Source organism: Mytilus edulis, chromosome 8, assembly GCF_963676685.1.
Source record: "Mytilus edulis chromosome 8, xbMytEdul2.2, whole genome shotgun sequence".
NCBI classification, from domain to species: domain Eukaryota; kingdom Metazoa; phylum Mollusca; class Bivalvia; order Mytilida; family Mytilidae; genus Mytilus; species Mytilus edulis.
Window position 1 is genome coordinate 33,900,552 of NC_092351.1, and position 14,489 is coordinate 33,915,040.

Here is a 14,489-nt window from a genome sequence, read left to right on the forward strand (position 1 = left end):
GCTGTACAAAATATGAGGTTGATGTTGGTTGTTGTCTGTCATATTTGTTTTTCGTGTGTTGTTTTTTCACACATCAGTCCTTATTTTTATTGTTTGAATTGTTTCACATTTTGTCATGTCGGAGTCTTGAATGGTTTGTTTTATTGCTGAATGTGTATTAATGAGCCAATAATTGGAAAATTGTCTAACTGGCAGTCGTACCAGACCTCCTTATTTTAAAATCGAGAAAAAGAGGACGGAATTGCTGCTCAGACAATTGCTACATATCCGTTGTCATTATAGAAACAGATATTTCATAACGGTCAACCCATCATAAATTTTTAGTTATATCAGGCAGCGGCATAAGAAAATGTAAAGTACATAAAAAAATAGTGATTTCAAAATGTCTACAGTATCTAAAAGTAACCAAAATTAATTGAAAGTATAAATCAGACACTTTTGAACAGATTTGATGCAAAATGTGATAGAAATTTCAGAAATGTACATACTAAGCTATCTATTTTGATTAACACAAATTTCTATGTAGTCAGCGATAAAATGATGCATAAAGAAAAGTTATCTGGTGTGTCAAAGGAATTTAAATTGAAAAGATGATTACAAACTAAATCCTCAAATGAGTTAATTTAAACAGATCTTTATAATCAGGTCTAATATATGTGCATGTATGATTTCTTCGCTTTCAAGTAAACTATCCATGGTCACAAAGACATCATGTTTCATACTGCTTAAAAGTGTATTGGAAATATTATACAGATGAAAAGATTTGCATAAATTTGCATGAATTACATCTTTTTCTGGTGACTGCGTTCTTTGAAGGGCAGATGTTTTCTACACATTGTCATGCCAATCAAAACGGGTGGAATTTCATTAAGATATTTCGTATCTTTTACGCATTGTTTGAGATTATAGGATAAAAACTTAAAATTTATTCATTTTGTGAAGAAATTTCAGGAGCGAAAGTTTTGCAATCAGTGATATAAACAGTGGAACTTCGTTTATTTGAGTTCTAAAGTTACCATGACTACAACAAAACATCCGCACGTGCAATGAAAATGCAGGACTATATTGTTCCCGTTAAATTATTGCTTTGAAGTGCAACGAACAAAGAAATCAGGTATGTTTATTTTCACGACTTCTTTTATCTTAGCTACAAAATACATATTGTAGATAGTTTTAGGTATAAGATGTGAGGCATATTGATCATAAAGACATACATTTTTATTGAAACGAAATATTGTTGTAAAGATTTTTCCTAATCAAATATAATTGCACTTCATTACACTTCGTTGTTCTGTGGTGTAAGTAATTAATGTTATTTACGTGTTATCCATCTGTTGTCCATTGGCGTATTAACATAAGGTAAGAGTGTTTTTTCACTTCATTACGTTTGTAGTCTCAGGTTTATATATTTTTTTTCAAATCATCAGACCGTGAAAATGTAAACACTTTATAATTAAGTAAACAATTAGAGAAAACAAATTATCTAGATTTCATTCTTTTTATTCAATTCATTTGTGCACACCATTGTTTTAATAGAAGAACTGGTATTATTCAGTTAACATGAGCCACTGGTATGAGAGTTTCATATCAAACCTTCCGCGGATTTTGTTAGCATTAATGAATGTACAAATGTACATAAGTCTGTTTTAATGACAAAAAGTAACAAACAAAAATACTGAAGTTTCGGGTCATTTCAAAAAGGAAGGAAATCATAAAAACTGACATGAATTTTATACTTAATTATACAACAACGTAACGAATTGAACACAACTGTCATATTCTTGACGTGGTGCCTGTTCATGCATTTTTCGAAGAAATGTTTGATTAACCTGTTTTATAGCTATTTGAACCTCTCTCTTGTATAACAGCTGTTTATAGTTCCGTTACTTTGGTGAGCCAACCGAAAACGAAATAATCGCTTATATATTGTGACACTTTTTTTAGAACCAGCAGTCATATTAACTGCAAACGTATTTCATAACTGATGAAAACAATCAAAATATACATGCATACAAATAAATCTAACAAAGACGAAAATTACTTTTTTTTAATAGTTAATAGTAAATTTGACAAAGACGAAAATGAAACATGTTTTTTGAGTTTGAAGCAGAGATGGGTCCGATTACTATCAATGTAATTGATTAAATTACAATTACTTTGTCATTTGTACGATTAAATTAAATTAATGATTACATCAGTTCTGAAAGTATCTGATTAAATTAATGATTACATTGGCAAAGTAATCATGATTACATCTGATTACAATGAATTTAAAAACAAAACATTTTGAATGATGTGGATGAATAAATGTTTATATAACTATAGCATTTTTGAGAACGTATTTTATTTGGTTCAATTATAAAATGATAACTTCAAATTAAACTTCATCTATTTAAATAAACACCAAACTTCACTACATATATATGTTACAGTGAATTTGTATAATCAGGGATTATGTAGAATCCCTGATTTTTCAGGGAATATGTAGAATCACTAAATAATTCCTAAACTAGCCTGTGATTCTACATAATCCCTAAAAATTTCAGGGATTCTACATAATCACTGATTATACAAATTCACTGTAACATATGTTACATTACACTTTATCACCAATGATCTCTAAATTATTTTGAATTGAATTAAATAAAGATATATCATAATCTAGAGTTTTTTTGTTTGTCTTCTGACCTCTTTCATAATTTATAAGTATTCCAAGTTGCAGTTTATGGAAGTTTAAATATGGATGAAATAAAGTTACATTTGTACCAGTTAAAACTATGTTAAATTTTAATAGAAATGTTTAATCAAATTGTAAACAATATGTATTAAAGTACTAAAAATCATCATGATCATTGCATTTTACATGTCCAGTCCAAATACAAATAAAATTTAAACAACATATTTGTCCAACTTTTAATTTAGTTTGTGCTAATTAGATAAATTTTCATGTCTGATTTATCTTTTATCATATATATTTCCCTACAGCTATACTCAATTGGTAATTGCAATAAAAACAAACCTTAATTAGTCTCCTACCTGTCAATTCAAAGTTGACAAAAATCACAAAAAATTAACAAAAGATTATAAATCAGTGTTATTTTAAGAAAAGTATTACTTGAATATGTAACAGTTATTATCAAATATTAATATGAAGATCATTATACAACGATGAATATGTACAATATCTTTTACTAAGATAAAGGTTTATAATTGTATTATATGTCTCTGCTTAGGCTAATGATGACTTTTAAATACTGTAAGTTTATTTTTTACTGAAGTAGACATGCTTAAAGTAACCAAACCATTTTAGTATGTTAAAAATTTATCAAATATGAACAAAGAGGTTCATTTAATGATCAAAAACACATTTTTAGATATTTTTTCATTGTAATTAGAATGTAATCAAAAAGTAATCATGATTACAGGGTATTTTGAAAAGTAATTGATTAAATTAAATTACATGTAATCAGATTTTTGGCTGATTAATGATTACACTGATTACTTGAAAAATTGTAATCAATTACAGCTGATTAACGATTACAATTACAATTACCCCAAGTCTGGTTTGAAGTTGATACATACATAATTCGACTGATGTATAGAAATGTGGTCATCCGGACTTCACACGTATGTAGAAGTAGAACCAAGACTAAAGCAAAGATTTCTTTGTCTGTTCAGGATGTATAAATACACATCCACGTCCGATTGAAATGGCTAGGTTATATTTGAAACCACGTATAAGGAAGGTGTGATGCTCTCTTCGCATTAAAGAAAGCTTAACAACTCACTTAGTAGTATGTAGGATATGCCTATTGCGAGGTTATTTAAACTGTACGCGCCAATGCGACAGACACGTCTTTTTCTGTGGTAGCCTTTTTTTTCAAAATCTTAATTCTGGTCATGCCCCCGGGCATATCATATTTATTGGTGATTTGTTTCCATCCTTAAAATGATACAAATACTTGCCACTGGACGTAAAACAAACAAATTTCAATTTATCAATCAACATATTTTTTCGTATTTGCACCCAAAACTCGATATTAGAACTTAAAACAAAAAACCTAGTAAACTTGGTCTGCTTAAAAATTTGAATGCCTTTGCAGATATTTGAATCTCCGAAATAAAATGCCGACTTTTGTCATCATTTTCCCCAAAATAAATTTGACCATTTATTATATTGTATAATCAATTTCAGTTCAAACTAGTGTAACGTTTCTTTTGTTTACTAGTATATAAGTAAATGTACTTTTAAGTAGACTGAATTGTAAAAACTTCGTAAATGTATATATAAAACCGAAACTTATAGATATAGACTTAACGAAAAGATGCTAATAACTAATTCTAATACCAAAGGTTTCAACCTAATTTTATTTACGCTTGTGTTCAGGCAGATTTTCGATTTGAAATCTTTTCTATTTCACATAATTATACATAAAACATAAAAAAATTATACATAAAACATTTTAATAATTATACATAAAACATTTTAATCAATTTTTTAACGTTTCTTTAAATTAAGATTATAGCATATCTAAATGATTCACACTAGCATTTTTAATTAAATCAATATGATAGAACATTTTTCATATTTATGACTCATTCAAGTCAAAGATTTATCTAATTATACTTTTCCCTGTCAGAAACAAATGCTATGTCGGAGCATTTTTGAATTACAATATCTCATATACTGTATAACTTTAGAGAATATGGATCCACTTCGGGGAAAATACAAGCAAAGTAATTAAATTGTAAGTAATGTTCTCTATTTAATTGGTAAGATACTTTTCGGTGTCATTTTAGCTATCAGTTCGATTAAATATTTAAAATCTAAGTAAACTATCAAAGCTTTGTTGGTTTGGATGTAAGTTGTGGAAAGTCGACCCATCATTGGTCATATGATATTCATAGACGTGTTAAAATAATATTAGGTGCAGGTGTTTGCTGAAGCTTTTATTGAACATATTCATTGAAACACCAACGTATCAAAAGAGATAAACTATCAAATCAAACATGAAAAAGCTGATAAAAGGGAAATTTTAGACTACAGAGTGTTTTGTTAATGTCTTTCAAAATACATTGAGAATTTTGATATCATCTAACAGTAATAAGATGATTCTTTGTGATAATGTAATAACTCTGAAAGTATCAAAAATCCGCCATCTGCTAGCTGTACTTTTAATAGTACAATAATGGCTTTGTCAATTTTTTCAAATGTTACTATGGCAAACATCGCATATCTTTAAAAAAAAAAAAAACAAAAAAAAAAAAACAAAAAAAAAAAAACAAAAACAGGAAAACCACATGCACGTGTACAGATACTATAAATCGTGCAATAGACTGTGTTTTTTTTTTTTTTTTTTGTAATTAACATAATCACATTCATCCATGTTTTAGATCATTTTCTTAATAAAAGCATCTTTTCTGGTAAATTCTCATAGCTCACGCGTATGGACAAACAGCAAATTGCAAAAGAGAGGACTAGGCCAAATTCATAATCCTTCCGCGGTAGTTTTTTTTAAGGTTTGATTGCCAATGAGACTACTACAGAATGACCCTCCAAAGTCAAAATGACATGGATGTAAATACAAAAAAAGAAGATGTGGTATGACTGCCAATGAGAAAACTCTTTACAAGAGACCAAATGACACAGAAATTAATAACAATAATAGGTCTCCGTAAGGCATCCAACAATAATTTAAGCCCATAATGCATAGTCAGCTATAAAAGGCCCTAAAATTTAATATAAACATTTAATTTGCAAAAGTATCAAAAGGGATTGCATCAACATAAGACCTCTATCATTCCATAGATGTGTCACAGTGAGCAGTTATAGGTTGATCTTCTTTTGAAACGGACAATTTGTTATCTTAAAGGGAAACTCGATTAGTATATTTATATTTTAATACAAAACTGTTACTCTAACTTCCTTAACAATATATGCTTATTCAAGAATCGTTCAATGTGTTTTCATTGCGCTTCTATTTTCATAAATCTAAAATTATTTTTGCAGTGAAAAAGGGCTTAATATGAATAACAAATATGGGATTCTGATTAAGTCTCCCTATCGTCATAAGCTGTGCAAAATACTATCATCATAGTAAAATCTATGGTTTTGAAGTCTGACAAACCATTTAAAAATGTCAAGTCTGGCCTAAAAATATAAAAAGTAGCCACTACACGTGTAGATCCTTCACCCATAACATCTATATAACTTCCACATGTCACATGGGTAAAACAAATGAAAAACAGATTTAAAATTATTTCTAAGATCAAATGCAATTGATTTGATTTTATTCGACTAAGCTGTGTCTTGCACAGTGCAGCTAACATGGTCAAAAGCTTCGACTCAAAGACACACAGCTGTCATTACTAGTATCTGTGAGAATTAATCAACACGAGGCGCGCGCTCGAGACATTAACATGTTTAAGATGTTGCTTTTGATTGCTATTTAATGGCTTAATGGCATTCTCTAAATTCACTTTTATGAATGATGGCTATCAGATTTGCCATGAAAAGAGAAAATATGTTATTTGGAAATTGTATAAAAAATAAACAATATGATTTGTTTTGACGATTTTTATATTCTTTTTTTTATCTGTTCCATGTTTGTTATAGCTAAACAGCGATCATCTGCTTGCAAGATGTGTAAATGCATGTAAACGTTTATAAAGTGTTGCACAATCACACATCATATTGCCAAAAAGGATTACAGATGGCATATCCATGAAATTTTATGTAAACATGAAAGATGATGAAAGTGATGTCGATCTGCCAAAATAAAATTTTGTTCTAAACTTAGGACGAGTTGCTATTTAATTTAAAAAATAAAATATGACTTTTTCCAAAATTGTACTAGGTACGTGCACCAACAAATTTCTATTCTCTCTATCTTTTATTTGGTAAAATAATTAGATGTTTGTCTATATATTTAACCAATCAAGATTAATACAACTGATCAAACATTTCTGATATTCGATTACTGCTAGAAGCGAACATTCTAATCTAAAAATATTTGTAGATAATATGATTCGTAGGATTCAACGTCCAATATTATATTTTGCGCTTTAGGGGAAATAGAACCGTCAATCTCTTTCTCAGTTATTGCTTTTTACAAAAATCGAATGATAGTTTCAAAACATTAAGTAAAACAGTTTAAATTACTTTGTCCTACATCTATATAATAATAAAAGAATACAAGGAATTATACATCTACCGATTAATGTTCTTTAAATCTAAAAGTTCTGTTGACACCTGAACTGTTATATACAAGAAAAAAGTAAAAAATAGTTTTTGAAGTAGCTTTGGCTCTCAAAATATCATTAAGCAGTATGTTTCTTCTATTATCACGTTCACTAGAACTAATTTATTCTCTCAAACGTCTTTTGCCTTCTATCTCTCAACAGTAGGCTTTTAATTACGTTACCATGCGATTTCACGCGCATTTTAAATTGCAACAATTACTTTTGCACGTGCTTTGCGGGAAACTGTAGATTTTCTTTCAAAATATTTATAATCGAAATCTCATTGTTCATTTTGCGAGATAATAAACAAAGTGACAGAAATAGCCCATTACCAATTGAGAATGCACTTCAGAAGTCAGTTCTCCTGAAATTAAAGACCCGTTACTGTCTTGCAGTAGCAACATTAACTTTCCAAGGAATTAACTAACTTCAAAGTAGCTTGTGATATGTTAAGCAATTGTTCTAGACAAAGAATTAATTAATAGTAAACATACATCTTTTATCACTCTTTATCTCATATATGCCAATACTCATGAAGTACTTGCTACTGTGCAACATTTTAACAAACAATAATCGATAATTGATAATGCATTAATTTTGTAAATATTTTTCAACCATATTGCACCATTTCAAGTTTATTAATATTTGAATATAAATGAGTATACACCAAATACGTTGTATTTTTTTTCAATTATTATCTGAACGCACGGAGAGATTTGTACCGAGTATTATCTAGATCGATCTCAATGAATAAACTTGCCAAAAAAAATCAAAATAAAAATCCTTGAATCATTAATTTGAATAGAATACTGTTTCTATAAAATACACGATGTTTTCTTTTTCCTATTTTTCCTATTGAACTTGATCTAAGACTCGGAATTTATTTCATGGTGTTTTACCATTGAGGCCTGCGGTTTAGCGATTACTGTGACAGTCTTGATTAACGAGAATTAAAACCTATTAGTGATGGAACTCGAGACACATGGTTATTACAGTGACAATCATTAGTACTTTAAGTTAATTCAATCATGCAAAATTATAAGAATCATTGAATTGTACAACATGGTGGGTCTGACATATAAATAAAAACAAGAGGGTTTCCTAAGTACACGGATGCCCTTTCTGCACTATCATTTTCTATGTTCAGTGGATCGTAAAAATGGGGTAAAAAATTTATTTGGCATTAACATTAGAAAGAACATATCATGGGGAACATGTGTATAATTTTCAAGTTGAGTGGACTTCAACTTCATCAAAAACTATACCTCGACAAAAAACCTCAACCTTAAGCAGGACAGACGGACGGACGAACGAACGAACAGACGAACAGACCAGAAACATAATGTCCCTAAATGTGGCATAACGATAGGGTTTTCAGGATTTCGAAAAGCAAGGAGAAGAAATGTCTGAGATCCCATACAGTAAGCAAGCGGTTTCTTATTTTTCTATTCACATCAAACGAAAAAATAGCATACATGTACATACGTTTTTTGTTTGATGGGGGTGGAGGGGGGGAGAGATAAAAAAAAATGTTATAAAACACTCGTTGTGTCTCGAATTATTCATTAGAACTTAAATTAAGAGTATTGCATAAAATTTTAAGAAAAGCAGTATATAAATAACATTTGATATAAGTAGCTGAATCTTCGAATGCAAGTGGATATGACGTTAAATTGTTCTTTCATATTTTTTTCTCGTTATTTACTTCTTGATATCGGGATGGACTGGTAGGACGAACATTGGGAGAGGGAGTATACGAAAAATGAATTACAAGTGAGAAGGAGTTGTATGACGGAGATAAGGGGAGTTAGTTTAAAGATAAGTGAATTAGAGGTAGGTTAGGCTGGTGGTACTGATATTAGTAGATAAAGTATAATAAAAATGAATTAGAAGTGAGACGGGCATGTATAATGGATATTAATAGGATATGAAGTTTAAAATAAGTAAATTAGACGTGGGTTAAACTGGTGGGACTGATATTGAGAGAGGTAGTAAAAGAGAAGTGAATAAGAGATGGGTATACTAATTAGGAAAAGGACGGAGATTAGAAGAGGGAGTATAAAATAAAGAAAATTAGGAGTGGATTATATAAGCTAGAAGGACGGAGATTTGAATTGAGACAGAATAAAATAAGGGAACCAGGGATGAGTTAAGCTAGTAGGACGGATATTTGGAGAGGATCATAAAATAAGTGAATTTGAGGTGGACTGGCCTGGAAGAATGGAGATTTTGAGAGGAGTATAACATAAGAGAATTTGAGGTGGACTTAGCTGGGAGGACGAAGATTTGAAGCGAGAGTATGAGATAATTGAACATCGACCACAACTTAGTATACAAATGATGTTTCGGGTTTTTACTAGCAGATATGTGCCATAAACATGATAAAGTGACAAAAAATATTCCAAAAAATACACAATTTTAAAAAAGAAAATGTGTTGCAGTGAAAGAATCATTCAGATAAAACATTTTCGTAGGAATTCGATATCTATGTCTATCTCCAAAACATGCCGTATCGACTAACGTAAGTTGATTAGCTGTCTGTATGGCAGTTAAATAAGATTACTTTAACAAAACTCTATCTCCAAAATATTTATCTAATTTCCTTGTTGCACATCGTAGCTGCACACTTAATGCATTGTTTATATCCAACGAGACGAGCTTTTTACTTTGATGATTATTTACACAAGGGAACGTTGACAACCATAAAGACTACTTCATCAAAACAATACATGTTAATAGATGAAATGATTGCATTACAAGGGCGAAAAAAGAAAAAAAAATGATTGATGAACGGAGATTATAAGTTGGATAATTTGAACATTTGTCATTTGTTTTAAAAAATAAGAATCAAGAAACGTGTTGTTATTTATATTGTATGTGAACTTCGAGCAAGGTAAGGCGCATTTTTCTGTTTATTAATAGGATAAATTAAGATAATTTGGATTTAGACATAATATGTAAATAAGATGACATACTGAGCATGGTTTATTTTTACCCCTTTATCACTTCTCTTTATTTTCTTACCATCCAGAAAAAAGTTGCCATCAATTTAAAAAAAGAAATAATAATTTTGTTTAAACCTAAAATTATAACTGATTTTGGCCAATTCTTAATAAGTTATCAAGATGACTGATTTTAGATACACGTAAACATATTTATGTCAACGTATATTTGTTCCGCCTAACTGATTTCAAGTTCCCCTAGAAACTTTGTTATAAACATTTCAATAATATCTGTTTCTGTTGGAACACATATTATATATTATACTATTTATTCAAAATAAAGTAATATTCGTTCCAGTGAAAAAAAGTATTTTAGAATAGTTTTTCTACATAATTACATTAAATGTATGTTTCATTATAATATTTTATTCTGATTGGTTAACTGCACATCACTTGTTATTCCGTAAGCAGTTGCATTGCTCAATACAACTTTTCACTCATGATAACACGTGCTCCAACAATAAAGTGCACAGGTGAATTAAATAATAAAATATATAAAATTCGTGTTTTCGTGATCATAGCTGAAAAATGTAATTATAAGTATTGAATGCTTCTTTTTGTAACTTTATATGGTTGTAAAAGCGTTGACCGTGCGTACATTTTTAGAATGAAGCGCTTCCGCGCTTCATACAAAATGTATTTCGGTCAACGCTTTTACACCCCAATAAATTTACAAAAAGAAGCATTCAATTCTTAATTAAAACTTATATTATGAAGGAGCTTTCATTATATAATGACTTTATTCAAAGTCTAATATGGTCGCCATAGACAATCGTAGTTTTGACATTCCTTTCACAACACGTTTAAATATACTATTACATAACTATATATGAATCAATCGAAGTATTTTTACATTTTGTTTATTATTGGATTTTGTACGTAAGAAACAAAAAAGGAAGTTCTTTTACCAAGAAAATATACAAAACATTGGTGTTACACTATATACATATATAGAAGCAAAACAAATATATTTAATCATAGTACAAAAATAAAACACAGTTTAGATTCAACAGTGATAAATAAAAAGTTTAAAGAGTACAAAGCTCTATCACATGTATGAGTTATAAGTAACAGTTCTTTTTGTTGTTTTTTTGCTTTTTTTTAGTTATTTTGCTTGTTTCCTTTCCATGCAAACATTTTGGCTAAGTATACACGTACGATATCGCATACATATATTGTCTACAATTTCGTGATTGCATTTGGCAAATCCTTATTTTTCAAATCTGTTTATAATCTTTTATGATAAACAGAAATGTTTACTTCCATTGTATTTTAGTCTACGAGAATAAAGATATAATTATATATCTTTGACTGTACTTTGGAACACTGCTTTAGTGCTTTAAATTATCGTTCTTCTCTTCTTTTTTTACCAGATGATTTTCCGAGTCGAGAAAACATCCCGATAAAAATGTATTACTTTTCAGCACTACATACATAATGTAGCAGAAAAAATGTATCTGGAAAAATGATATATACTGACTAATTTATCTTCATCATAGAAAACGATAAACCTTGTGTCATTAATCAAAATATGATTCCTTTAAGGATGTAAAAGTACATTGTATATTAACAAATGTTCTTCGTTTATTTTTTAGGGAATTCGTAGTATTTACAATGGATGTATTTGAAGTGCTTACTTTCTTCGTATTCTTCTGCGTGGTTTTGTCGGAATTTCAATGCCCAAAACAGTTGCAGACGACAGGTTGCACGTGCAAGCAATTAATATGGTGGAACAATGAAAACAAAACAATAGTCAATTGCAGCATGGCAAATTTACAAACAGTCCCTGATTTTAAAGTTTTAAATACGTATGAAATTTCGCATCTTATTCTAAGCCATAATAACATATCGGAAATTACATCTGGGGATTTTACTGACTTGATGATAAAGGAAATGGACATAAGTGCAAATCCTATCGTTTCTTTTGAAACAGTTTCTTCCATATTACCAAGACATCTAAATACACTAATAGCAAAGAAAAGTAAAATCTCTTTGGATGCAGATCTCGCGTTTTTCAGAGGATTAGAAAACCTAACTGAACTCATCCTCGACAGTAATGTTTTGGAGAATAATAACCAGACACTACCAGGAAATATCTTCAAGGATTTAAATCTAAAATCATTGAGGAAACTAAGTCTTCAAAGCTGTGAAATTGGCGGAATACATTCAAAAGCTTTCACTGGATTACGACAACTCGAAGAGCTAGATTTGAGTTATAATTACTTGGAGGAAGTTCCGGAAGCAATTCAAAGTCTTTATCATTTAAAGAAGTTAATTTTGTTGGGAAATAACGTTATGCATTTAAAAGATAATACATTTCATGGATTACAATACCTACACGATTTGAATCTTAATGTGAACGAAATCTCTAAAATTGACGTCCATGCTTTTTCTGGACTAGAACATTCCTTAAAAGATATAAGACTTCATTATAACAATTTGAATACTATTCCATATGAAGCATTGCGAAAATTGAAAAACTTGTCCTTCCTAGTTCTTTCTAGAAATAACATCACATTGATTCCAAAAGATGCCTTCGTTGGAGTGACAAATTTAAGAATATTGGAATTGGATAGTAATACACTTACATATTACGATGAAATGTTTAATGGATTGGAAAATTCTCTGGAAACTCTGACATTGCGCGAAACAGGACTTCGGGTTCTTCCGGTACGATCGTTATTGTTCTTAAAACGCTTGACCGACCTGGATGTGTCACATAACAGGATTATTAGCTTGTCATATGGGGATATTGGCAAACTGAAGTTGAAAACCGTTGATATTAGTCATAATCATTTGACTATAATCCAACCTGATACATTTATTGGTATAAGTAGAACAATCGGACTTGATTTAGATAATAATAAGCTCACAAATTTATCGTTCGTATTGCATGTCACTCCGTGTGCTTTTAGTTACATTGATGTCAGCGGAAATGACGTTATATGTGATTGTGACACAGAGAAAATAATAAATAGTGGAATTGTGTTAGGTGTTGGACCAACTGGTAATTGTAAAATAGAAGATGATCCTTCGAATCATAAATACAAATTAGGAACAACAGCGTTATCTAGAGAACTCGAAGATCGTTGTAATAGAACCGAACGCGTATTTGATTGTCAAACCATGGAGCTCCAAGCAAGCACTGCATCTTTAATTACAAAATCTTTAAATTTTGTTTTTACATGTACACTATTGTGTTATTTCGTTTCCATGTACAGGTGAAGTTCTTACGAGCACAATTGTGAATTGATATCTTCCCTACCATCAGTCGACAGGACATTATTATGTTGATAAGGTGACTGAACAGGATCCAGACTGTCCTAACCGTAAACAAACATTCCTTACAGTCTACTTTACCTGGATTTGAACTCTAAGTCTTCCAGTGTGCATAAAACTATATGGGAATTGCAAAAAGTGCATACTTTCTTTTAAACATGAGGAAAACATGAAAGAAAAATGTTCTTTAAGAACACGATGTTCAGACTGAACTCTAAGCAGACTTTTACATTATAGAGTTGTTGAGATCTTAAATGTGTTTGGATCAGTCCTTATGACGTAACGATTCAGCACAGAATAGAAAGATTATTAAAATAGGCTTAAATACTCATTTTTTTCATCAAGATGAACGTAGCGTGATGATTTTTAATTGGAAAATAGTAAATGTTTGTAAGTTGTTGTCCAAAAATAAAAGTTGTAGTGTTTTTGATGAATCAGATTATACATACAACTTTAAGTATCTAGACTGAGGTATGGTGCTAAATTTTCATTGGTCTGACAGTTGCTTTTATGCACTTTTTTCAAATGAAAGATGGAAATTTAAAACCAATTTACTGCCCCAATTACCGGATTAGGCAAAGGTATATCTTCTAAATTCGTTTTTTAAGGTTCCCTCCTCCTCATAAGTAGTGCATAGAAAATAATTGAACACAATGGATATTTCATAAAACAATACGGTTCTAGGTTATATCCAGTTATATCCAAAATAAATATGATATGAAATTCATTACTATAACAAAGCACGTGATTCCTGTATTCATTTGGTTATTTCATAAATGGATTCATATCTCTTGTATTGGATTAATGAATTTTGTACATCAGTAAACTTCTAATATACAGAATTCTTGGGATTTTTCATCGCGATGACCGTGAGGGCATTCCGATGTATTGCTGCCGACGAGATTTCCATTTACGTAACTTTCGTGTTTGACTGGTAACCGATCTATAAACAGATTTATCACATAT

The 14,489-nt window shown here is 30.2% G+C and overlaps 1 protein-coding gene across 2 annotated transcripts; it reads left to right on the plus strand.

Annotated features, from left to right (window-relative positions):
* Positions 1 to 675: 675 nt before the first annotated feature.
* On the plus strand, positions 676 to 13,953 carry LOC139485425 (leucine-rich repeat-containing G-protein coupled receptor 4-like). Of its 2 annotated transcripts, none has more exons than XM_071269901.1 (2): positions 676 to 1,114; positions 11,840 to 13,953. In XM_071269901.1, exon 2 carries the CDS (start codon positions 11,859 to 11,861, stop codon positions 13,467 to 13,469), a length of 1,611 nt encoding a protein of 536 aa, XP_071126002.1. In that variant the 5' UTR covers positions 676 to 1,114; positions 11,840 to 11,858; the 3' UTR covers positions 13,470 to 13,953. The 2 variants fall into 2 exon arrangements, with proteins under 2 accessions (XP_071126002.1, XP_071126003.1); XM_071269902.1 differs by lacking the exon at positions 676 to 1,114 and adding an exon at positions 9,839 to 10,135.
* Positions 13,954 to 14,489: the final 536 nt, after the last annotated feature.